Here is a 26,902-nt window from a genome sequence, read left to right on the forward strand (position 1 = left end):
CTTTGCTTTCAGCTCTAGCCTGCTAAAAACATCTGCAACAACAGGAAGTGGCAATGTTATTGCTAGTACTGCAGATAGGACCATCTGCTCATGTTAGAGGAAAAATGACGTTCCTATTGCATCCTGGTATAGGAAGATTCCCTTCAACCAGAATATAAACAATACAGAGAAGCTGCTGCATGAAATACAAAAATGAAGCCATAGTTCAAGGTAATGATATTACTAACCTTCTAACAGATGGTCAGAAGTTAGTTTAGCTCCCGTAGGCTGGGTTTTGTTTTTCATTTTAAAGGAAGAAATTTTTTGCTTGCAGACTCCAGACTTACAGAGAGTCTGAAAGCCAAACAAGTTGGGAGTAGGCAAAAGACATGAAGGCTGGTATTCAACAAACAGGAGGAAAGAAACAGTGAAGCCACTCAGCTAGTGACATGGCTGCAATCACGGTCCAAAAAGCCATTTAACACTAATAGATGAAATGTGCATAAAAAGATAGTAAATAAACCACAAAACATACATATTTTCCAAAGCATTTTCATGCTACAGCAAACACCTCTGACAGGCCACAAGAGCTCAGCTTAAAATGCCAGGCTGAAGACAGAGCTGCAAACAAACTCTCTTAAGTCTGTACTAATGTCACTGTCAGCAAGGACTTAAAAGTTAAATCTCTGAATTAAAATCATATTTTGTATAATGTAATAAACAAAATTAACATAATCTATTACCTTCCTAAGCACCAGGGGTGAATTTTGGTCTGTACAAGGCACAATGGGTTTCCTGTGCTGCAGAGCTCCCAACCTAAGCAAGACAGATTGAGAGTGGGCAGCTGCCCCTGAGGAGCTGGTGTTATTTGTCCCTATTTATTTATTTATTTGTATGGCTTGTCATAGCACTGTAGGGGGTTGGCTTGTAATTCTGGCCACTGAAGATATACAATGAAGATGATATCTACAAAGAGCCATGCATGCCAATTTTGTAATGTGAATTACAGGCCATTTTACTGTATTATAGTAGGAAGACAAAATGCAACATCAAACTGATGTTATCACTATTTTTAGCATCTGTAAATTTTGTGTCATTTTGTTTCATCAGGGACCTCAGGGCTGTGCACGGGATATGACTGTTCTTTGCAGCCTTCTCTCATTCGTGTTTGTAGCTAATAAGAATAAAATCCTTATCTCCATTTACCCTGGCAAGCAAAAAGGAAGATTTCTACTTGCTGTCCCCAAGAGGAGTTTCATGGTAACACTTCCACAGTGAGTATTTTATAGCTTGGGAAAAGGAGCATAGGACATGTAATCAAAGGTGTTGAAATTTCTCCTGCAACTAAGCACTCTCTTGTGACAGCTGGAGGCCCAGGGTCGGTCAGTTTAGACATCCCAGAACCACGATGGCAGAGCCCCAGGATGTTCTCCCATTTGATGCTGGAATCTGATCTCGAGTTTCAAGGAAACCCAAGCAATTAAAGAATAGAAACGTGTCAAACAAATGTAATGCATTATCCAGATATCAGGGAAATCATGGGAGGGAAAAAAATCACCTCAAGAGGCCATCTTGGCAGAGCCAGCAACATCTATGTCATTCTTTACAGCTGTATCTGTTACTAAAGCCTTTCAGTGACAGAGACTCCACAGCCCCCATGCAGTCTAACACAGCACACGTCTGTTCTCACTGTTGGAGTCACTCCGAAGTTTTGACTCGAACCTTTCCTAAAAACATTTCAGTTTACAAAATAAGCTTACAAAACAGAGAAACTGTGAAATCACACACTATGAGCTGCACAACAGTCCATCACATTTCATAAGAAATGTGGAAATTTAGCACAAAACTGACTAAGTTAAGAGTATGCCAAAGGAACAGAAACCAAAAATTTCACCATTGACTTATCCCTGTAACATAATACAGCCTCAACATGCACCTGGAAAGGCTTAAAAATATATTCCTGCCTCTTAAAAAAAAAAAAGCATCAAGCTTAAAACAAATTAAAATTTTTCTGAGTTCAGATTCTCTTCTACCTGCAGCACACAGGAAGAGCAAGGTCTGTTTTCTAATCCAGATTCTCTGTACCGCAAGCAATTGTTTCCTTGTCCTAAATTAAGGGTGAAAGGTGACTGATGATGGCATCCTGGTCATCAACTGATGGAGGGTGCAATGCAGCCTGCTCTTCCTAAACTGATCAAGGAACTGAGCCCAAAAGGATTCTGGACATGGGACCATGCTCTTACAGTTAGCTTACCACTGCTGCACCTGGAATATACTGGGGTATGCTGCTTGGTGACAATGGGAGGAAAATGCTTTGGACCTTCGAACACAAGTAAGTTCTGTCTCTGAAAAACCTCAGTGTTCAGATCAGAATCACTGTTCACCTCTGTGGATTTGGAAAAACACTTCTCTAAGCTACCACAGGACAGAAAGCCATGTCTTTGCACACTGCAGCTCCAACTGTGTGTCTCGCATTAGGAATTGTATAAAAATACACACCCACATGTATACACATAAAAGACAGGCCCTGCCCTCAAAGCACTTACAATTTAAACCAACAAAATAAACACCGCTTTTTACACTAACTGCCACATATCTCCCACCCTAAATGGGACAAACTGTGTTTTGCAGGAGCTTCCAGTACCGGCTCCCTGCCCACACTGCAGAGAGCATCCCTCCAGCCACAGCTGCAGGTGCCAGGGCTGCTGGGAAGGGGCAAGAAGCCCTGCTTCCCAGCCTCCTGCACCCGGCTCGGGAAAGCTGAGGTGGTATTGGCAAGCAAGAGGGGAAGGCAGAGACTAGTATGCAGCAGTGGGAGAAACTAAAGGGGTACACAGCATCTGAACACATGCCAAAGGGGTGTTGGAACAATTATTTTAGATGATTTCTCGAACAGAGGCTTTTCATACAATTCAAAGTTATGAATAAAGGTAAATAAAACTTTCTTATCTGTATATCTTTGTGCTACTGTTCAGTTGGGTAGCAGTATAAATCCAAAGAAACAATTATGCTCTGTATGAGTGAGGTTGGGGTGAAACATGGGGACTGCCGGACACTAGCAGACAAGCCAGTGTTGGCAAAGACTGTGAGAGCCTTGGGCGGCAGGAAGACACAACGCACATGCACTGGGTTATGTTTTTCCTGATTCAGCAGGAAGACAGAGAAGATGAAAGGCAGCAGGGGCTATGGTACAAGTTAAAATCCTTTTGGATACATCACATTAATATGATCATGAGGGCAATGTGTGATCAGTCAAAGTTTAACTACTTGTCAGAAGGGCTGCTGGCCCCCAGAGGTTTCCCTGTTCTTCTATCCAAAGACTGGAAGTTACTCATAGTTCCCTCACTCTATCAAGGTGATGTTTTCAGAAACAAGCAGGCAGCCATCCGCCTCCAGAGAACAAGAACTAGATGACTAAATAACTAGAACTCCCTGAAGGATTGAGACAATATTTATTAATACAGAAACACAGCTAAGTGCTGCTGGTTAAAACAACAGGAAAGTCACTTCCCAGTAATTATAGCTCCATGAAATCACAAGTGATAATAGTAGCCAATGAACTGGCAATAATCCAAACATAAAAACAAAGTTAGTATCTCTCTGTAAGTCTCTATACGGCAATAACATACAAGATTAGTAGTCATTTTAAGTACAACAATGTATTCATACACTAAGGCACAAAAAAGTAGATCGGAAACGAGTTTAAGGCTTCCATATTATCATCTAATGACAGCTATGGATACTGCCTAACATTTATGATTTTAATTTCTTGTTACTTTTTTATGCACAAATTGCAGTTTTGTCTTTGTTCCTTTTCCTCCAAAGCACAAGTTTTTTGCATATTTTTTGTGAATGGAATCCTGGCTTTCCTTCTTCAGTAAGGTTGTGTTTCCTATTGAAAACCATTAAAATCCAATATTCCCCTCATTGCCAAAATGAATAAATTCTCAGATAAACTCAGATAGTAAGAACTGGAAAGGCCATAGACCACAGCATCCTCCACAGACAGAGAAATCCTCCTCAGTGGCCCACCATGCGCACAACAGGGCCATTGCCCACAGAAAACTTCCAGGAGCAGCACATATTGCCCAGGGGACTCTCACTGGCATCCCTCTGCCCTACCTTTATGACACATTTCTGAGCCTACAATGCTGCCCTGCACCAGAGGAGAGGCAGTCCTCTCACCACCAACACATGCTGAGCTACAGCTCTGTCCTGACCCAATCCCTCATCTGAGCTCTCCAGGCCAAGCACAATGCTGGTAGAAGACCACGTCTGAAGGCCCCAACTCCCCAGCCCTAGCCTTGCCCCTAAACTTCATCCTCCCACACAGCACAGTACAGAGGGTCCAAAACTCCAGCCTATTACACACAGCAGAGAGAAGTCACTTTGTCTTCCCTTTTCAGTAAACAAAGACTCCTCGTATGAGAACGTACTTACCAGCATGAGGGAGAGTTGCACAAACTAGTCCCATGGGAAAGCAATGTAGTGAGCACAGTGTTGCAATACGTAAGTTTTCATACTAAAAACCAAACTAGAAAAATAGCCAAGGTAACAGTGGCAGAACTTCTCATCTCTGTTAAGAGTTCTAACCCAGAGAGATGGTAACCTAAACTCACAGCTTTTAATAACTTTCTGTTTGGAAAACAGAACAAGACAAAAAAATGCACAAAACAACCTACTACAAAATTAGTTAGTTTGTTCCAGTTCCTGACAGTTGTTCAAATTAGAAAAGACATAATAGAAGCCTCTGACTGGGTGTCACTGGAAAGCAATCAAATATTGATTAGACAAGATAAGCATGGAAGTCCCCTCCAAACTCAGACTGTCTTGTTCCCGCACAGGTAATATTACAACGGCTTTACGGAGAACTAAAGGGGGGATGTGCGGAAACAGAAGGAAAAATGAGTCAGCTGTAATCCACTACTGCTTCAAGTAATGCCTCCATAGCCGTCCACCCACCTATTAGACCAGGTCCACAGAAATACCCAACCTTTGCATCATGGCCACATAAATCAACACTGAAATCTATCAGATGTGATGAAATTTCTGTACAGGAGAGAAGAAACAGTACAGTTTTCAGACATTTCTCAGGGCAGTGAGTGTTTGTTTTGAGGGCAGGGCTCCTGCCAGCAATGCTAGCTAAGAAGTAAAAGGTAAGGAGTAAGACCTCCATCCCTGCAAGAGTCTATGTTGTGAATTTGAGTGAGGGTCATCAAATCTCCTACCCTGTCTGTGAATTTTTACCAACTTCTAAAAGTGCAGTAGATGTTTACATAGCATAGAGATCATAAATATCTTTGATCACCTACATGAGGACTGTCAAGACAGGTGGCAAAGGGGACATGGCTTGCCAAGCTTTCAGATACACTGTTCTGCTCAGTGTGAGGGACTGACAAGGTTAAGAAGTCCAAATTCTGAAGTGTGTCATGTTAAGTTAAACCACATCAAGGGTTTCTGGATTAAAATAATTACATTTGCTACTCTGGGTGATTTCCAGCATATGATACGGAAAGTAAAATCAGAAGCAGTTAAAAAAAATATTTTCTTATATGAACATCCAAGATAATGGAGATCAACAGATGAAGGATATTTTGACAGAAGCTATCCAGAATCTAAGAGAAGGAAGAGAAATCTACCCACATCTCTATATTCTGCCAGCTCTGACACAAGGGACAGCCAACAACTACAGGCATCCTGTAACCGTGTCTAGGAACACTGTCACTTCACTGTGGCTAAGTGATCAGGGAATAAACACTGAGAAGTGTCAGAAATAAACACTGTCCCCAACTCTCCTGAATCCTCCAACCTGGACCTGTCATTTCCTCATGTACCAGAAGTACAGGAGAAAACCCTGGTTATTATCCTCATACAGCAGTATCTGCTGCTACTGCTCTGCTTAAGAGCCCTGCCACCAGGCTTTAGTATTCAGGTAAAGTGGTGAAAATACTGTAAAACTCAGGTTCTGCATCACTGCCACTGTGAGACAAGCTAAATTTGCCAAATGGCTTTGTGACCCCACCCTTGTAAATCAGCTTGTTAATCATTATCGTCATAGAGGTGATAAAGTTGTTTTATAAGCCAACACTGAAGCAGTAACATTAACTACTTATGTAGGGGCTGGTGTATTTCTCTGCAGATAACATTTATTAGAAGGTACTCTCTTTAAAGACACGGGTTTGCCTCATAACCTTCTTCTGGAGCACTGAGCAATCTGTTCCACCTATTCCTCCAGTCTGATTTACATGTCAGACACATGTGACGCCTGGAGGGGATGGGTTAAGTGATATGAAATCCCTGAAACACCTTGAACTACGGGTTCAAATCTCAGCGAGATTGTCCCGGCCTCTCCTCCTGACGGAACAAAATTTATGATCATTTCTCAAGGCCAGATGCACACTTGGCTCTATCTGAGAGACAGACACAGACAGAATTTGCCAGGAGGCACTGACGCAATGCAGAAGAGACATGAAAAGGCCAAGAGGCACTGAGAAAATAGAAGGGGTGGTAGACATGAAGCTCATTCACCATCCCCAATTATATACATTGAAGGGATAGAAGGTCCTTTAATTATTGGGATTAGTGTCACAAGCATGCCTGGCAGAAGGAAGCTGTCTGAAGGAGCAGTCAACAACCGTGCACAGCTTTCCACTGTTCTCTAAAGACAAGGTTTCTGCCTCTTCCTGGTTGTTTTTCTTTCTACCTCTTCAGAAACAGCTAGTCTGAATCCAGCCTTTTGCTAACAAGCTCAGAGGTAAGTTCCAGCTTCACCTAGGCTTCAGAGTACCTCAGAGAATGTGCTTCCTGGACTGAATGAAAGAGAAAATAAAATCTCCTGAACAGATCACCTTGGATTCACCACTGTGCTCGCCACCCTCCAAATTCCACTGGTGGAAGCTTTGTGGAGGAGTACTAAACACTCAGTAATCTTCCTTCACCTCCAGGACAGACAAGAAATATGCTTTTGAAAGAACTACCAATGATACAAGAAAATAGGGCTAGAAAAAACACCTCTAGAAACCTCCAGTTTATTCCTCACTCTGCAGCACAACCAACTGACTTAAACAATTGGCTTAAAAACCTCACCACAGAGATCCCACAACTCTCCAGTGCTCAAAACAGCTGGGAAATTGTTCCTAATGCCTGCCTCAGATCTCTTTTGCTGCAGTCAACTATCTTTGTTTCACACTCTACCTCCTGCCCTTACATTGCACAAACTGTTTCAGAAACCATTTTCTGATGCATTCTCTTCTCCATCAACATGATCTCTGTCACAAGCTGTGAAGAGCAAAAGCAGATTGGGGTGCAGGAAAGCGACCATAGCTGTCTTTACCTATTTGCTAACTGGAAACCAAGCATGTATCTTCCACATTTGTTAAGCGTGGAGATTGGGCATTAAAGCACAAAGGGTAAATGGAATCTCCGCCCTGCGACAGATTTCAGCAGGGTCAGGATTTCTGCGATGAAAACATGGACTTGGAGACAAGCATGCTACAATATGCTTAGCTAAGGATAATGCAAGCTGCAGAGAAAAGAAAGGGAAAACACATTCCTTGGCTGGGAAGTTCCTAGTCATTTATATCTAGGGAACAGACAATGCTCGCGGACTGCTAATTTCCTTGAGGATTTTTTCGCTTCCGTTCACCAGATTCTTAACATCGCGAATTCTTGTTACGATTTCAATGCACAATTAATCTTTAGTTCAGAGGAAAGGGAAATGGAAGGAGGAAGGATGATCATGAGGTAAAAGCCCCAGGGAGGCAGATAGCAGATTTCAGCTCCGCCCCATCTTTTGTGCAATATACTGGTCTGGTCAGCTTTCCTTGCTCCATTTTGACTCCCAGTCATCTCTTTCAAATTGCCTGCCTTGTTTATTTAAATTGCAAGTGACTTAAGGGAAGAATAATTTCTTAATATTTGTGTGCATGCACGCACGCTAGAATCAGTCACTATGCATCGCTGTAAAACAAATTAAAAAAGAACACAGCAGTAACTTCAGGAGAGCCCCATCATTTGTTGCTACAGCCATGCTACAGGCCACAATCCTAGCTCCAGACAGTAAGGGTGATACCACCCCATCATCTCTCTCCTCTTCCCTTTACGGCCTTTGCAGGTGCCTGGCTGTCCCAAAGGCCTGTTCAGTCTGTGGCGTGGGTGGCAGCAGGGTGGACAGGAGCAGGTGAGGCTAGGGACTCCGTTCATCCACTGCTGACAGCAGCGCAAGGTGCTGGCTCTGGCACACATGACACGATTTGCCATCACTGGCCTTGACACAGACAAAGCAACATCGCGCAGTCACACATTGTGCCATGCTAACTCATCACCCACACAGGGCAGAGAACATCCCAAAAGGAAACCCCGCGATAAACACTGCGAAGAACAAAAAAACCCACAAAACCAAGCACCAAGTAAATCAAACAAAAGCAGAAATGAGTGAGAATTTGAATAAACAGAAATCACAAGCTCCCTTTGGACCAGGCATTCAGCACTGACGGCAGAGCCTTTTGCTGTTTGTGGTCCTTCCAGCCCAGACCACTCAACATGTTGCACTTAAATTTGGTATTAAAGTGATATTCCACAAATTAGCCACTAACTGTAATAGGCACTGGGTAAAGGAGGAAAAACAAAACAAGGTCAAGAGCAAATGCTGCTAATCTGTGACAAGCACATATAGGCAGGGGGCAAGGTGAAGACCGAGTTTTACATTGGTTGGGGGAGAGGAACAAACTGGTGACAGTCCAAGTGAATTTATAGCAGGAGGCAGAGAGGATGACAAGGTCCCTCCAAGCCCTCCCCCACTCCTCTCATGGAAAGAAGAAAAGCCTGAAATTTCAGCAGGTCTCTGGGTGGAAGCTGACACAAGTGAGAAGGAGATGGAATTGTTTCAGTATAAACAAATGCCTGGAAATCACTTGTGCCAGCTCCCCAGCCAGTCCTGCAACAAGTCTCCAGCCCCACAACTTCGGCCTTCACACTCACTGTGTTTCAGTCGTCTCTCCTCCTTTCTCCTTTCCCCAAGGTTTCCAGGCAGCTACATGTCAATTTTGTCACACCCCAAGTTCTCCTAATCTTGTTGCAAGGATGAATTATAGGTTGTTTTAAGAAACAGGTATTCAAGCAAAGGTTAAAGGCTGTTTTAATCAAACAAGGTTGAAAGAGTACCAGGAATTTGGCTGGTTGAGAACAGAAAGCACTTTCCTTAGCTTAAAAACATATGTGACTCCAAATACACACACAAGCAAATATGCATTCAGGCAGAGAGTATATATGTGGGGTTGGTTTTTTTTTTTTAAGATTAAGCAGGCAATTGCATGCAGAGATATTAACTGACTCTACATGCCCACTGAATAAGGTGTTATTTCTTCATGAGTTGTATCACAAAATTAGAAACTTTCCTGCCTTGCACAGGACTGGATCAGAGCATTTTAAGGAGGAGTCCTCTGAAGGATTTTAGAACAAGAAAACAACATACCAAGAAAATGGCTAGGGTTACTCTGAAAAAAACCTCTCTGAGTACAAAGTATATTTAAAAAAAAATTCTAAAAAAATTTTTGTTCTCTCATCCAAGCAGGTAGCCCTGAGACAGTATTTTGTTTCCTCAGGAAATTTGGTTTCTTGGGATGTTATTCCTTGAGATATGTCCAGCTGCCTCTCCTGAACAGACATTTTATGTGAAGTACAGCAATGAGGTTAGAGCCCAATCTTTCACACTGCTAACTCTGATCTCCAGTACTGGGCCTTCCATTCTGTACAGCAAAAAAAGAACAGAAGAAACCTGGTTAGCACAAAGCACTAGAAAAGGGGTAGCTTATATTACTACTGCCTTTTCTAGGGGCTGAAAAAATTAAAATATCTCTGGAGATCTCAACTCAGAAGCTCCTGAGAGCCACTGGCACCACTGCTGGATTGTTTTAAACAGTTTCATTCTAGAAAGCCACACTTACCCCAAGCGGCCTAGATTACATATTCACATAGAAAAGCACCACATGTATTTAATAAGCCCTGTTGAAAACTCTGGTTTCAAGCAGCGTAAAAAACAGTTCTGCTATTAAAAGTATCTATTGACAATCTTACTATATCTCCACACTTTTCCTCCAAGACTTTAACACACCTAACTCAGATGAACTTGCCTTCCTGGCTGCTACTTGCCAAAATGCCGCTGGCCAGCTCTTCCCCACGAGACTGGCTGGCTCTGCCATGCTCTCTACCTGACCACGAGCCATTCTGAATGACAGCAACTCCCTTCCCCAGCACAGCTGCAGTAAAAATGAAATGCCAGTAAGATCATTGCCATCAACATTAATTGTAAGCAGAGCTGTCAGCACTCTGGGGAATTACACACACACCTGGAATATCAGCTAACTTGAAGTTTCCTGTTCTGCTGAAAGGCAGCTCAGGGCTAGCAAACTCTAGGGAGTAACAAAAAGGAGCCATAGCCATAGGAAAGTACACAAGCTGTTTAATTGCTGTTTTGCTATCAGACCTTTTAATATTTATGGAAATGTACATTGTGTGTTTTTCCCATCCCAGGACTATTTTCATATTCTTCTGCTAATACAGTTACCACAGACATACAGGCACAGATCGTAAAGGAAGGACATAAAGATGGCTATTATCATTATGTCTTTATGGTCCAAGATGCAAGTTCAAGTACAGAATTATCTAAGTGCCTCAAAATCTTAATGTATTTAAATTGCACAAGATATTTAAAATAGGTCAGACAGACTACCCCTCCAGAGTGCTGGTTTCCCTCTTTTGAACTTAGTTGTGCTTAGGATGTCCACTTTAAACATATACATAGTAAAGTGGGACCCACTTTACCTTAATCCCATTAAAAATTATTTGTCCTGTGTGTCAGAGAAAGCCTGCAGCAGAGCTGGGAAGAGAGTCCAGGTCTCATGTGCCTTAGGATGAGAACTGGACCGCTGTACAAATTAACAATGTGTATGCCTCTCACCTCCCCACACAACCATCTGTTTCTGTCGATCTCTTACCAAATATTTAAGAGCAGGGGCTGTACCTGACACGTCAGTTAAAACCCACCACTGTTTCAAACCAGCTCTACTCCGAGCAATGTATTCCAACCTGTGGTCAGCTGAATACTGGTAGTAACGCACTGCAGGACTTGCACCTCTGTCACACATGCTGTGTCACCCTTGCTTGGGAGGCTGGGGATGCAAATCAATGTTTTCACTACAGTGCTGAACTCTGAACTGTGGCAGCTATGGCACAGATGTGCCTGGCATTTTGCTGCCCTTGATGAGCACAGTGAACTCCCACAGAGAACTGCAACAGACAAATCTTCAGCCACCTCAGCATAGCCAGGCCTGCGAAAAACCTAATTCTCCTTCTCATTTGCCACCTCCTGCCCCTCAAGCAAAAAAAGGGCTTGCCTAAACTTAAAAGGATCTGCTGGTACAGCTACATGGGTAAACCTCTTTAGCAAATAAAACTTTAAGCTGATACAGCTTATATTGAATCACTGAATGAAACAAATGACAGCAAAAGACTTTCTCATTAAAATATATATAACTGAGTTTGCACTAATGCTTCTACAGGTATGGCTATATCCGTTAAGAATGGTGGGTGGGGTGGGGGGTGTTTGTCATGCACCTATCCCAGTAACATTTCTAAAACTAGAGCAAGCCAAAACCCAGTTTTGTCAATCAATATAGCCACATGCACACTACTGGCTTTCACCAGCACAGGCATGTGGGTTAGATGCCACATCCCATCCTTTTGATACATGAATAAAAAGGAACTGCTGGGCAAGGACACCACCACTAATGAGCTTGGAAGTCATCACGCTGCATGTTATAAATCTAAGCTGAGCATTTCTCAGTAATTGTATGAGGACTGAGTGATCAGAAAAGAAGTTTTACTTCTGAAACAACCAGCAAGTAAAGAGCAAAAAGAAGTCCACATCTCCTTGCAGTCTTTGCTATTGTTGGGACTCATGAAACAACTTGTCTAAGTCAACCTAACGTTTTGCATATGCAAAAATGCTAGAAAGAGCATCTCCAATCTCCTCCTCCATCTTAGTCTAGGACAATACAGGGAGGACCCAAATTTGCCATTGGAAAAGGAGGCGTGATGAAAGTACAGCATGGGTTAAAAGCCTGGAAAAGTGAATGAGACCTAACAATTTCTTTGTTCTTCTAAGGCTTCCTAATCCTGATCTAACAATATACTAGGCTCAAATTAGGTGGAACTTATGTTTCATTGAAGTTCATTTTTATTCCCCATGTTTTAGTTAGGGAACCTTATATGCACAAAATCTTGAACAAAAACATTCAGATTTTCATATTGGGAATGCTTCTGTTAGACCAACTGTTCACCTAGTCCAAAACCCTATCAGATGCTGTAATCAGTACTATATACGTCAGAGGAAGATGAAATCATTGATCCGTCTGTCAATAGGGAAGACATCTTCCTAATCCCCTCACTAAATAATACGTCTATTCTGAAACCTTATAATCTCTTTATCTTATGTAGTGTAACTGTGGACATTCTCATTACGGATACTTAATCCTTTCAAAGATGATAAACTTCTGGCCTCAGTAATATTATTGTGGCATTAAGTTCCTCATGCTCGCTGTGTGTTCTGCAAAGAAGCATTTCCATTAAGGATTTTTATGCATATCTCATATTCACTGTATGACCTGTGCTATATTATTGTAAGAATAGGGCTCTCCTGTTCATCCTTTCTCTCCGCTGTTCTTCACATTGTTTGTAGGTTCATCTACACGTAGATAGTCAGGAAAGTTGATCTGAAGTAAATGGATGTTTTAATTAAATTTTAACGGATTAGTTTATCTACAATGTTAAAATGGATAAATTACACTACATTAAATCCCTGTATGGACATACACATTCAGAATGAAAATGGCCTTAATACAATTTAGCTCACTTTGCCTCCAAAGTAAATGGAGATAAACCAAATGAAAGCCACCTACATTTTGAATAACAGTATTTACACAGTGATTCAATGTAATTCAACTCATAATTTTAAATTCCCATATTTTGTCACTTTAGGGTTTTTTCCTGAGTGTTCCTGTGTAAACAAGTCTTCAAATCAACGTCTTTTTAAATCTCCTGTCTCGTTCACAATTTCCATCCTTTACATCCAGTCATTTTTGCTGTTACGTGGATCCTTTTTATTTTGCCATATCTTTGGGGGCTGGTATAACCAGGATGAAATTATTGCCATGATTAAGAGTGCTTCTACAATAAAGACCATCACTGCAATAATCTTTGTACACTTGTATATCTTGCTATTTAACATAAAAAACAGGCAAGACATTAGTTAACTCTCTGTGTGGATTAAGCACCTGAATTCTGAACTCGTCACAACAGCCACTTCAAGTCTTTTACTTTAAAAGCTCCCATTACTATGGAATCTAGTGTAAGTAGCAAGAATTACTTTTCCTGGAAAATGCAAGAGTCTTGTCTGAGTCAGCTTCTGTCCAAATCAATGTTTAACAGTGTAAAAACTGTTAGTCTTACCTAAAGCAGCCCCACAGTCACACAGAATGAATGGATAGTTTTTAACTCCAGCTTGCATGAACTGTGTCCACATGTCCCCAAAACCAGTGATACGTCCATTAGTAATGTCAGCAAAGAACAGAGTTCACACCTCCAGTAGGTAAAGCTACCCTGGACTGTGACTGCACCATCAGGGACTATACTGCATATAAATATGAGTAATCCATTTTTCCACTGTACTATGTCTGCTAAACCCAGCAATTTCAGGAGTGAATACTTGCTTCCTAACAACTGGAGGTCTCCCTCTTTAAAACTTTAATTGATTGGAATAGCCCTGGATAAACTGGCTAACAGAGATGCACAGCAGATTGCTCTCTGGGCAGATGACGCCAGGGAGGGCTGGAAATGAAAGCAAGTGTAGCCAATGGGGCAGAATAGGCAAGCTGTCACACTTTGTGTTTCTGCTTGTTAAATCTGAATGCACCTAATTAGTTATTTCGTCTGCTAACACCTCCAACAACAACAATGACAAGAGGATTCTAAGGATATTTACCCCATGGGAATGCCCATAGATAGACTTGCTGTAAACTTTCACGTAGTCCCTGGGGCCCTGGTCTGCAGTGAAACCTTGCTGGGATACATCTGTGCATTTGTGTTTATTTTAAATAAACATGCACATACAAATAAAGACAATCACTTGCTGCCTCTTTGGTTAAAGGTCAGGACTACTCACATCTGCACTACGAGCATTTGTTAATGAGTAAAGTACTAGCAAAACCACTACCTCACCAGGATTTAGTGAGATTCCAAAATTATGGACATTTTGTTTCAATTTTTTTCCACTCTGCTTTTAACCTAACAGTCAAGGTCTTCCCCAGTAGAGCCCTGTCCAAATGGATCCAAGTGACAACCATCCCCAGACCATCAGATAGCTCAAGTATGTACTCTGACACATCCATAAGGTCTAGACATGGAGCTCTCTTAAGCCTGGAAAGAGATTTAAATTGGATTTAATTTTAGAATACTACTATATGCTGCTTCATCTATTGGCAAACAGGCATTTCAACTTTTTTGCACCTAAGAACAGACCCTCATACCACATTTTTGAAACTCAGCTGCTTGGTAGGAAACGACCCATGTTTTCTAGGATCTTTAAAGAGAACTTGGCTAGGAAACAAATCAGAATTGAGCTGGGACTAACCAGGGTAAAGGTTGCTTATATCTGCAGATTACCCCTCTCTGCTTTTCTAATTCACTCACCATGCCTTATCGTTCCATTAATCTTTAATAAACCTTTTAGTTAATTCCCCAAACACACGCAATCTACATGACAGCAGGATACAGTGCAAAAGCAGCCTATGGATATGAGGAAACAGGCAGTAGAGGAATCAAAAGGAGGGGAAACTTTTAGGATTAAAAAACATCCAAACTGCAGGTCAGTAGAAAATTATGAGCAATCGGGAAAAAGCAGTGGTAAGGGGCAAGCCAGGGAGGAGGTAGGGGCTGTAAGGGTATTATTGTTTCTCCAGCTGTTGGATTCATTTTCTCAATGGGGCCATTCTCCCCTTTCCACTCTGGTTCCACTTTGACAAAAACAGGCCATCCAATTTCAAACTTGGAGCCTCTGAAATGTGGAAAACCCTCTCCAGCCTGACAAGAAGGATATAGCTAGATTAAAAGGTAAATGCAATTTAACCCACCCCAGCAGAAACGGTAATCAAATTATATTGCCTCTAAATATGATAAGTTTGGGGCTGGGGCCCTCAGGGGAAGAGAAGGTGTCTTGCAAACACAAACACAAAGAAACATGCTAAAGGGAACTGCTAAATCAATGGATGAATTGTGACTTCTACCCTCCCTCCCTCCCACAGGGTGCTTGATAAGCTGCTGATTGCTTCTAAAACATCTACTACCAATGTTAGGAACTGATTAAGCAGCTTACAGAGCACTGGGGGCTAATAGACAGGCCCACCAGGGAGACTGCAGCTCTGGAGTTAAGTAGCTTGCTTTTTCATGGCTTGATTATTAAAGATGAGATAGCAGAGCATGCTGAAAATATGTGGAAACAGTTTTAGATCTCAGATGACTGACCTTTTTATTTTATATATGGAATAATTTCTACCCTGTGACTTTACCAGCCAACAAGAACCATGTTTCCTGCAGTTCTGTCGTCTCCAGCTCTGAGGGGCACCTGAACTACCTCAACTTAAATGTGTCAGCTGAACATCCAGAACTGACTATGCTACCCGTTATCCTGCAGAAAAGGCACCACTAGACAAGGGAAACATCAGTGGAAGAAGCTTAAAATAATGTGTTTTATATATCACTGGCAATGGCATTAGAGTGTGAACACAGATATGCCCAGGCCAGCTAGCGCATCTTCCCTCATTGCTTCCTCCATTGTGCATCTGAGCGCTGCTGCACATTCACCTTAGATTCCCTATCCTCTCTTTTCAGCTCTTTTCTGCCAAATTCTTCTTGTGTAATCTGGTATGTAATAAAATTCTGTTCTTCAGGCAGATGTACTGCAAGGTGCTTGCTTAGTTCAATCAATATCAATGCAAAGACACATTTTGCTGGCACATTACCTCTTCTGTGGTCACATCTGTCATAGTAACACTGCATGGCTTAACTTTGTGTAGCAGGCTTGCTGAGGTTTTCGTGGGTTGGGTTTTTTTTTATTTTTTCCCCTCTTGTGGTAATGCCTAGCAGACTTTGTAAATAAGCATGTTGCACTAGGAACTCTACAAACTCATAAATTCCTGAATAACTATTCTCTCAAGCAAAAAAATAAATACTACTTGTCACCTGTAGGCTGAGCCTTAGATGAGGCTTCATTGATCAGATGAAAACTTCTCACAGCAAAGTTCTCTTTGCAGACTACAGTTTTCCTTCGGAGCCTCTTTCCAGCCCCATTTCAACACTGACGCTCTAGGCTTTCTCTCTCTCATCCCTAACCAATGCCCCAGGTTAACCCATGTTTATATTAAACTATAAACCACAGAGATGTCTTGGAAGTAAAGCTACTTATGCTACAATTAGCTAGAAGGGGGAATGTACAATTAGCATTGAAGATGAGAACAGGCTTGATGTGTAACAGGTAGAATTAGTTGAAGAAACTCACCTGCTGAAGGTCTGCGAGAGAATAAAGATGGATTTGCTGGAGAAGATACTCTCTGGGAAAGATCCTGGTAAAGAGAAAAATGGATGTGTGTCACGCCTTTTTGACTGGGAAACTCAAAGATTTCCTCTCCCAACCAAAAAACTGCAGAACAATGATGCTAGAGAGACAGTTTGTCAGAAACTGGAATTATGTCACCCTGTAAGCACCAGCTACTTTTACAGCATTCCTCATGGGCACAACAATTCCACAATAAGAATGAACGCTCTGCCAGTGTCATTCTCCAACTGTCAGGTAAGCATGTACCGCGACATTTACAGCCATTGAAAGCTCATCTCAACACAGAAGGTGTTTCTTCAAACAATTAACCCAATAATAAAAACAAATAATTCAAACTACACATTAAAAGTATTTCTTACGGTTTTTAGTACAAGATTCCTAGTCTGCTAGAAAGCTGTAACAGTTAATTTCAGATGTGATTTATGGTTTTGTAACTGAACTAACTATATTGGGAAAAATGTCATGCAGATGCTGTTCTTCCAGCATAAAGTTGATTGAAAGGCATATTTTCCTTACATAAACCAAGGTTTCAGGCAAGACCATTGATTATCCACTGACAGACCTGTTCAGTAAAGCTAAATTACACAAACCTGAACAGAGAAGAGATGTCCTAATTAGAGTGACTTGCAGTAAAATGAAAAACTGGGTTAAAGTAACATTACAGAGAGAAATGGACCTTGTAAAGGCAAGTGGATATTAGCAAGAAAAGCTTATTAAAACCTACATATCTGCCATAAAGATGTCCAGAAGACAAAAGGTACATCTAATTAAAATATCTATCTTTGTGTACACAGACAGAGAAACAACTAGCTGACCAGCTTTATTTTCCATCCACAAAAAACAAATGTAACACTATGCTAATGTATCGTGGGGAGTGGAGAATCACATCACTCTTGCAAAAGAAGCAACCAAATATGTCAAGAGGTGCAACTATTTTACACTACATGTTGCTTAGAGAAAAAATTGTGAACTCAGTTCCTACATTACAATCATGTAGTTTTAAGGCAATACAGAAACGAAATTCTTGATATTATTAAATGCATGAACAAACCTCTAGCAAAGCCTGGTTCGTAACGGTAGAACTGAATGGCAGTGAACAGAAAGACCACTGAACATGTTCAAAAAATCAAAGATACTGAAAGGCCGATATGAACTTACATGATCATCATATGAGACTAATGAGAAAGTACACAGGAACTCAAAAAAGAGATTTTAGAAGCTGTGACAACATAATTAGCTAAAACACAGATCAGCAGGGATAACAGTACCAACTGAAATCTTTGACAGAACACCAATTCTAAGAAATAATGGAAGAACCTCAGTTCATTCTACTCCATTAGTTGTCTTAACTATCTTAAACTGATGCTTTCAAAGCTGTCTTAGAGGGACTAGGAGTTTTCACTGCTGTTAAGGTGAGTGAAAAAAAATCTAAGCTTTACTGAGATAGGAGGGGAAGAGACCTGCAAGCAAGGCACTGACAACTGGGCACTGCCAATCTTACGGGTCTCTTCTGGAGCAGGACTGTGCCCTTGCTCCTTCCGACTCACCAAGCATGTCCACTCTACTCACCTAATTCTAAGCTGCAGTCTCACCGGGATACTGCATTTTCCCCTTTCAGTTCTGTAGGCTATACCATCGCTCCTATTAGAGGTGAACATGTTTCAGTGGCTCTGCTGCATCACACCTTTATAATACATATGGCACAATGTTGAAGACCACTAGAAAACAGTCAAAATCCAGATACCAGACAACATATGACATTGGGATTCCTCATTTGCACACAGAAGATTTATTAAAATTGATTGCTAAGGAGTCAACTCTGAACAGCATTTTGAAACCATTAGTATTTTTCAGCTCTGACAGAATTTCTTTCATTAAAATTTGCCCATCATCCTCCCCTGATCACACAGGCAGGCACTAAACAGGGCGGTAGCTTTGCCAGGAACTGTATTATTTGCTGATGCCCTTACAGCACTGCTAAGGAAAATAATTAGCTAATGAAAGATTTCCTTTTTCAGGAAACAGACTGAATAGCCCATAAGGCAGAAACTGTCAATGACTAATATCAATGACTAACATCACATTCCCTTGCCTTCAAGGACTGCATTTTATTTCCTGCAAGTTCTAATTCCTAATAACAAGTATGCAGATGAAAAGCAAACTCATGATCGAGGGACTTCCTTTGTCAGGTGGTCTCAGCCAACACAGGCCCTGGTGATAGTCATCCTCTCTCTGTACCTGTCTCCCTCCCTGAGATACGTTAGTTTGCAGCAGCAGCTCTGCAAAGCCAGCATCCAACACTCCTCCTCCCTTCCAAATCTATTTCCAGGAAAAGACGTAGGCACTGCCCTCCCAGTCTTATGCAAGACACATACACACACATATATACCCAGCACTGAATTGAGAGGAATGCTTATTTCCATTGCTATGGAAACTGAGGCATTAAAAAACCCTCAGTAAGTAAAGCTGGTCCAGCTTCAGATTTGCAGTCCTTCTATTGACTCAAAAAAAAAAAATAAAAAAAAAAAATAAAAAAAAAAATCACAATTTGGTTGTGTTGGGCCACAGAAAAACGGCTGAGCAGCCAGAACATACATGTACAAAAGCATTTACAAAATTTCTTATGAAGCAACCGGACCAGTTCCTGTATGGTTCCCAATACACGCGGAGGTGCAAAACACTCCCTCAACACCTGCCCACATCACCAAAGGTGGAGAGCACACAGGTCCATGAGTGTGAAACAACTGAAATTGCAGTAGGCAGCTCAGTCCCTGATCATTTAAAGTACAAACGATGCACCCTCACCACACGTGTGGTGAGCTGAGCAGCTGTTTCAAAAACACATTTTGCTGTGCTGCACGTCTGCAACTAAGATCTCCTCCAGAAAACTTCTATTAGTCCCATTTGGAAAGAAAAACCAAAACTCAACAGCTACCTGAACATAACTTGTGAAGCCACCTCCCAAAAATGCGTCTGTTTATTGCCAGTTTTGTCAGCCTCCAGTGGATGGGGAACAAGAGCATAAGAGGCACCAGAATATTAAATTCAAACATATTTTCAAAAAACCTCATCATAAAATGCAAGCAAATCAGCTGAGGCAGGAAATCCACACAGACCAAGTAGTCCAGTGAGCAAGAAAATGAGTGACGGCCAGTTTCCAATGGCTTACTTGTGTGCACAGGTTCTCTGAGTCTAATGAGGTGATGGCTTATATAAAGTCTTTTTCAGTAGGGGGCACACAGGACTAATTCAGAGCCTCTTGCTTCTCAACCCAGACACCTCCTCTCATGTAACTAGTAGGAACATAATGTCTTTGCCATCTCCATCCCTCTGTCAGCTGCAACTGAAATTGGCCAAAGGAAGCCAAAGTCAGTAGAGTACAGTAGGCGAGATGGGGCTCACAAAAACACCATGCCATTGCATCAGCATCCAGACAAAGTACTACATGGCATCCAAACCAACCTAAAATCACATTAATGTCTAAAGTCTGACACAGACCACAGAGCAGGCTAAGATAACTACACTTAGAAACATTTCACTAGAAAAATGCAAATTTACTTTCTGCATGAGATGGAGCTTTGAGCAAGCTGGGGTTAACATAAGGCCTTGATCCAAAAAGACCAAAACCTGTGCTTGCATTTTATTTTTCCCTTGATATAAAGGTCCTTTACAAACACCACATGGGAAATCTCTGATAAATTACTTGAAAGCACAATAAAAGATGTCTGTTTTGCAAATCTTCTGATCAATGCGCTATAACAAACTGGATTTTTTTTTAAAGTTGGTCAATTAAAAGCATTCAATAAACAGTGTCCTTTCAGTCAGATCTTAACACAGAAAAAAACCGGAGTGAGCTAGACAAGAGGTCAAACGCAAGATGTTGAGACTCATCACAATAAAAACTCAAATGTCTGCTGCTTCAGAATGTGACCTGTGACCCTTGAGAGGCAAATGGTATCGAGTGCACGTCCCACTAAAAGCACCTCCTAAGCTTTCACAGTTTGGAAACTCCCAGACCAGTTTCACCATCAATGCAAAACAGAACAGTTGTGAGTCACTGGACTGCTGTGCTCTAAATCCTTGCTACCAGTCAGGGTTAATCCTGCAATGAACAAACCAAGTTCAATGCTAACCAGCCGTCTAGCTTTGCCAGTTCCTGTGAACAATGAAATCCAAAGTTCTATTGGTTAAAGGTCTCTAAATTGCTTTATTGTTATGTGCTAGAAATAAAAGCAATCAATGCAAGCAGGAAAGAAAGCCACCATCGGAGACCTTCAGTCCAACTAAAAGTGAGAATTGAGCATTCTCAGTTTCTGATTATTATTCTTTTTTGTTTGATATTTTGTAATCTGAAGCATAACCTTCAGGCAAGATAGAACCAGAAATTTCATCCGTTCCCTTTTGGATGATCTTATCAGGTAAGTATTTGCACAAACAAAGGTTATCTTTTAGTGTCCTCCTGCAAACAGAACCACTGATAAGACTTTGCTTTTTGCATTTGGACAAAGTGTGCAGTCATGGTGCTTTGTTAGCACTAAGTAATTGCTCTGCATTTAAAGCCTGTTTATCATCAGCTTAGGTAATTTTTCGCCAATGGGTTAAATACCCTGACAGCTCTGCTAAAGCTACAACCAATTAATCTGCCCAAGCCTGACACTATAACCAAAGTACAAACATGATAAGCACAGCGAACTCTTCTTTTTACAGCGCAATCAAAAGAAATCAAGTTAGCTGGCAGGTGGGCACAACCAAGTCTCTTTTGTACCAAAAAGCCTGTTGAAACCTAGGATAGGAGGGGGAAGGGGAGGGGAAGCTGGCACCACGATTTCATGTGCCAGCCAGGAGTGTCTTGTTTGACCAGGTTGAGAATTGTGTGACTGAGCTCTGACTCACAGGAGACGCAGATGCACCAGTCTAGCACGCAGCCACATTCAGACGTCCTCACCACCCCTCCGCAGGAAACTGCTACACCCACACCTGGCACAGCACCACAAGTACCAAGTCCATTTCCTCAGCCAGCACGGTTCATACCCTGGCACTACAACTTAGACCACCACCAATTTACTTTTAAGCTAGTGCACCACACTGCAAGCTAAAGCAGCTGACAGGCAAGCACATGCTGATCACCGCTGTTCCCATATTCTTTTTACCCCCTAGACAAGGGGCAAGAGGACCTCTGAAGTCCCTGCAGTGTGTACCACCAACAGCTGCGGCTGGGTGTGTAGCACATGGGCAGGAACTGCATGTGTTCTAATCTCATTGACAGGAGCTGAAATTTTTCAGAGTTATTATTTGTTTCAAAAAGTACAGAGGGATATCAGTGAATTGCCAGTTACTCCAAATATATGTGGCAGGGTCAATAAAATACCTCGCTAGGTTTTCTCTTGCCATTCATTTGGCATGGAATCTGTTAATTTAAGGTACAGAACAGCATCAGAGGTGAGGGGAAAAGGTAGGATTTTTTCCAGTGTTGCTAATTCTTATAGTTATATTCAGGCTTTTGATTTTGTATTTCCTTGGACATCTCAGCTCCTGGAATTATGTTGGGAGAGAGGAAGCCCAACTTTGCAGCCAAAAAAAGTTACTCAGGGAAGTGGGGCCCTGGGAAACCTAGTGATCTGAAAGTCAAAGGTAGTAATAAATTAATGAGTTTAAAACAAAACAAAACACTACTTATTTATTTAATTCTTGTGGTATTATACCAGATTAATGATTTTTTTCTAATTCTATGGGTTTGGCTAGAAAAGCATTTGTGAACCATTTCACATTCGTGAGGTATGAACACTCTTCTGGTTATGCTCTGGCAGCAGCCATTCCTAAATATCTTCAGCCCACACTAAGTGCTAGATTTATTAGCAAGCATGTCCAGGTAAGGTATTGTTTCATGTTGTTATGAAATTCCCCATGAGCATCCCTGTGTTAAAACAGTTACTCTCATCATCCATCAGCAATCCTGAACCAGTACAAAACCAGTACATAAACTTTCAACTAAAATGCAGCACACTCTCTCCTCTATGGTTACTTGAGCAAGGTTACGGTAACATTGTGAAAGACAATTACTACAGATCAAACCCAGGAATCAAGTACCACTGTTACTAAAAGCAGGATGCAGAGAATTGGAGGCACACGGTTTCATTTTGAAATCAAAATAGCTTAGATTCCCCCAATTAATTTGAAACGAAGAATAAGAAAATGCTCTCTGTTTTTGTCAGGCACTTCTGAACCCTTGCAGTTTGCTGCTGGAAGTTCTGATATAAAAACACAGGGATAAAAATGGCACAAGCCATATTTAATGTGGTGTCCACATCCAATAGGAACTTCTTTCCAAATCCTTATGTTTTTTTAAAGCAATCTAGTCTCAAAAGGTGAACGGAAACTACCATTTTGAAAGATATCTAATATTACTGATCTATTTGAGAAGGAGATGCAGGTATGCCCCTAGACCGGAAAATGCTAACATGAACTGAAAGACCCCCCCTGTCCTCTGGAAAATTTACCATATATACACTGGCATGCTCCTCAGCTGGATGCTTACCATGGTAGAGCACTGGCTTGTGCTTTTAACCTTCCCTTGGCTTGAACAGGCAGCAGTACTGCCTCCACCCTGGCTGCTCTGGCACACATCTTGTTGCTCCAGCTCTTTTTGTTACCCCTTGTTGAAACAAAAGCTCGAAGTCCACCTTAACTCCATCCCCTACAGTTTTAGCCAAATGCTTTTTAAGATGTTAATTTGCAAGGACCCTGCATGCAGTTACTTCTTCAAAAAGACACAAGAGTTGAAGCAAAGAGGTGGTCTGTTTGTAAGAGCTCCATCAACAGGCATGCTTTATTTCAGCTATTGCAATGACTACATGCATGCAGGATCTATATAAACAACAAATGGCTCGTGCGTACTTCTCTGGATTTATTTTCTCACCTTTCCTCACTTTGGGCCGCTGTTTCGTCTTAACACTGGATCCTCTCAGGATATCCAGACATCCACTTTGAATGAGTTTTCTCTCTCGTTCTCTTTCCAATCACCCGTGCAACAAATTTTCTTCTTCTGTTGGTCTTGCTGTTAACTCAGAGCCCTGAGTGCTATGAAACCACATCCTTTTGTTCCATTCCTACTCAAACTTTCTTTTTGCAGTCCACTGCTTTCACAAGATGTGTCTTTGTTTTCCTGCTTTGGGGTTTTCCACTCTCCAAATGGCCTACCCATTGCAAAGAAAATGGAGAAAACAGTCTCCTTTGACAGTCTGGACATGACTTAATGACCTTCTGTTGTCCTTGGTCTGAAAGATGACATAGCCCCAGCTTCACATACATGAGGTATTTGGTGGTATAGTGATTGCATAAGATCAATCAGGATTCCTGTGATGTGTTTAGACAGGTTCCCCAATTGCCACACAAATATTTTGAAAGTAACCTACTCCTGTGTCAGAAGTGATATGTCTAAGGCCCCACTGTAGGAAGTGACAGGACTCTATTGTTCAGCATAACTGAATTTGGGCTTGTTTTGCAGCGTGCTGACAGACTAGCAGGCTCAGCCAGGACCACACGTCTGCAACGCTGGAGGTGTACCTTTAACCTCCTGCTGCAACAGCAAGCTCTAATTTGGTCTTCCTGTAAGACATTAAGTAATGTATCCTGCACTGGAATTTTGCTAGGGTAAAATTGATATATTGCTGTTCTAGAGGTGATAGACAGATGGTATCAGACAGAGATGAGTCGTAAGAGGGAAATTTTTCCATATAGTTTCTCACCACTGTTCAGAAGATTTCCTTACAAAGCCAGGGCACTGCAACAAGCAGTATAGGGGAATGTGCTGCAGAACATTTACCTTGTGTCGCTGCCATCTGTCTAAAATATCTGGGCTAGAAACACCTGAACTGCACGTTTAGATGTATAGCTGAGAGAGCAGAGAGCCCAGAGAGAGCTCCAAGGTTGACCTGGGCTAGTCTACCCTACAGTGACATGGAGGTGCCTGAAGACTTCCCCAAAAAAAAAAAAAAAAAAAAAATCATTCTGACAGCTCCTTGACCTGAAGAGCCTCCATGAGAGAGGAAAAGAGGTTGTGACATATGGACACACTGTTAGTGTGTTTTATGTCTAGAAATAAAAGGAAGAAAGCAAAACCAGAGAAAAACTTGCATCATTCAGCACAGCTTCACAGAATAACCTCATTATTTAATGGACTCAGAGATTCTCGCTCTTTCCCAGCTATCAATTTTATTGACTCCACCTTGTTTGCCTGTGCCGTTCATTCATCATTCATCATCCCACAATCTGCAGGTGGTGGTGGGATCTGTACAACTCCCCTTGTACTAATTCTCTGTTGGCTCTAGGTTTTGGTCTTGTATGTTTCCATACAAGCATCCACACAAGCAAGACAACCAAAACAAGTGAGAACTTGTTGAGTAAAGACATTTGAGGCACATTATGTCTGTTGCAATACTGAGGTGACAGCCACAGCAAACCAGGCATAACAACATCCCTTGTAAAACAGGGAGCTCAGCAACAGGCTCAAAGTCTCAGCTCGCTAATCTCATCGAGGAACGCTGCTGATATGCGCTGGTGGAGGGCCTTATTTCTCCTCCCAGCCAAGTTTGAGTTCCTTTATTTTTATCCCTTGCAAATATAAAAAGAGTTTAGAATCCAGTGCAGCAATAGGTGAGAACAAATCATTATAACTCATGAAGACCACTTTTATTATAAGCCTTCTAGCTACTGTTAGGATTTCTTCTACTTCTTTTCCTTTCTTCCTTCCTTTCTTTCTACTTAGTCACTTGCTTCTTCAAAGTTCACAACGTGGTTCAGCCCTGAGTTCTCTGCTAGATGCCTAAAGTTCCCAAAGTACCTATCTATGCACACCAAGCATTATAAATAACGTTTCCACATTTAAGCCAACTGGATCTTGAGCTAACCTGGTTTATAGCCATCTGGAATTCTTCAGAAAAAGTGACTTGTAAGCACTGTAAACAGTTTTGTCTTCCCAAAGGACACCAAGAGTTTCCAGCTTCATTGCCATCTTAATTTTGTGATCTAGCTTCAAGAGCAAGGTATAGATTTAAAGAAGATGATAATGCAAATAGTATTAATAAAAGAAACCTCAGGGTGATCTGCTTTTCCCTAATAAGGCAGGCTCTATCAGTGTCCCAAAGGCAGCAAGGTGCCAATACAATTAATCAGTCTGTTTTTAGTTCTTTCTAGACAGCAATATTAACAGTTTGTTTCAGTCTGTTTATACAGGTCTGACAGGTCTTCAAGATGCTATGTTCACTTTCTTGTGATTAATAGTCATTCACACACTAAGGTGAAGACCAAGCAGAAAAAGAATGTTTTTAGAGGAGGACAGATAACTGTATTCTCTCCCCTAGGCTTTCATTTCTAACTAGGAAACAGCACTAAATTTAGGAATGCTGTCTCACCCTATTGTTTAAACTCCTCCTTTCCTTGCAACTTGCCCATGTGATGAGCCAAAGGGAAATTTAAATCATGTATTTTCTTCATTTACTTTTCAGCTGAGCTCTATAAAGCCATCACATTGATAGTGAATGTATGCACACTGCGATACTAGCTGCAGGAAGCAAAGCCATTGGGACCAGTTTTGAGCAAGGAACAACTCCTTCTGAGAAAAGAACTTTTCTTCTTTTCCATCTCTGCGAATCTCTTAGGGAAGATCTGAGGGACCAAGTGAGCATCAAACCCACCCTGACAGAGACCTCACAGACCAAGAAGGAGCTGGACTCTAAGGTGGGTTTTGTACATTCCTTCAGTGGCTTTTACAGCACTTTTAACAAGTTCTACCAAACTGGAGATGCTTCTCCAGTACAAAAGCAAACCCTTCTTGGGCTCAGGTCCTCCTCTCCACCACAGAGAGCTTTAATTTGAGACAGTGTGAAGGAACCCTTAGATAAGAAAAGGGAGCATTTGGAGTATTTCCCAGTTTCCCCTTCTGCCATTCTGGGTGTTTCATTTTGATACAGGGAGTTTTTCCTCTCTCCTCCCTGCCCCAAGAAAAGACCATGCACATTTGTCCATTCTCTCTTCTCTCCATTTCCTCAGCAGTTGTCATCTCTCCTTTTTGGAGGTAAGTTTTTGGGCTCCCTCTTTGTCCTGGTTTCTTCATGAACTCTTCATTTCCTGAGATCCCTTCCCTCTTTGAATCTCCTCCTTCTCCTAGCTTTCCCTCATCCCTTTGTCTCTAGTCCATTGATTTCTTTGCTTCGGCCTCCTTTGATCTCTCTTCTTTCACTCTCTTACCCAAGTCCATTC

The 26,902-nt window shown here is 41.6% G+C and overlaps 1 protein-coding gene across 1 annotated transcript in view; it reads right to left on the bottom strand.

The window, feature by feature from the left end:
- The window catches only part of PLEKHM3 (pleckstrin homology domain containing M3), a 76,194-nt gene that overhangs the window by 14,082 nt on the left and 35,210 nt on the right, over positions 1 to 26,902 (bottom strand). Inside the window, exon 5 of the mRNA XM_059820669.1 lies at positions 16,589 to 16,652. Within this exon, the coding sequence (XP_059676652.1) occupies positions 16,589 to 16,652 (64 nt within the window). The remainder of the gene's footprint in view (positions 1 to 16,588; positions 16,653 to 26,902) is intronic.

This window comes from Gavia stellata, chromosome 8 (assembly GCF_030936135.1).
Source record: "Gavia stellata isolate bGavSte3 chromosome 8, bGavSte3.hap2, whole genome shotgun sequence".
NCBI classification, from domain to species: domain Eukaryota; kingdom Metazoa; phylum Chordata; class Aves; order Gaviiformes; family Gaviidae; genus Gavia; species Gavia stellata.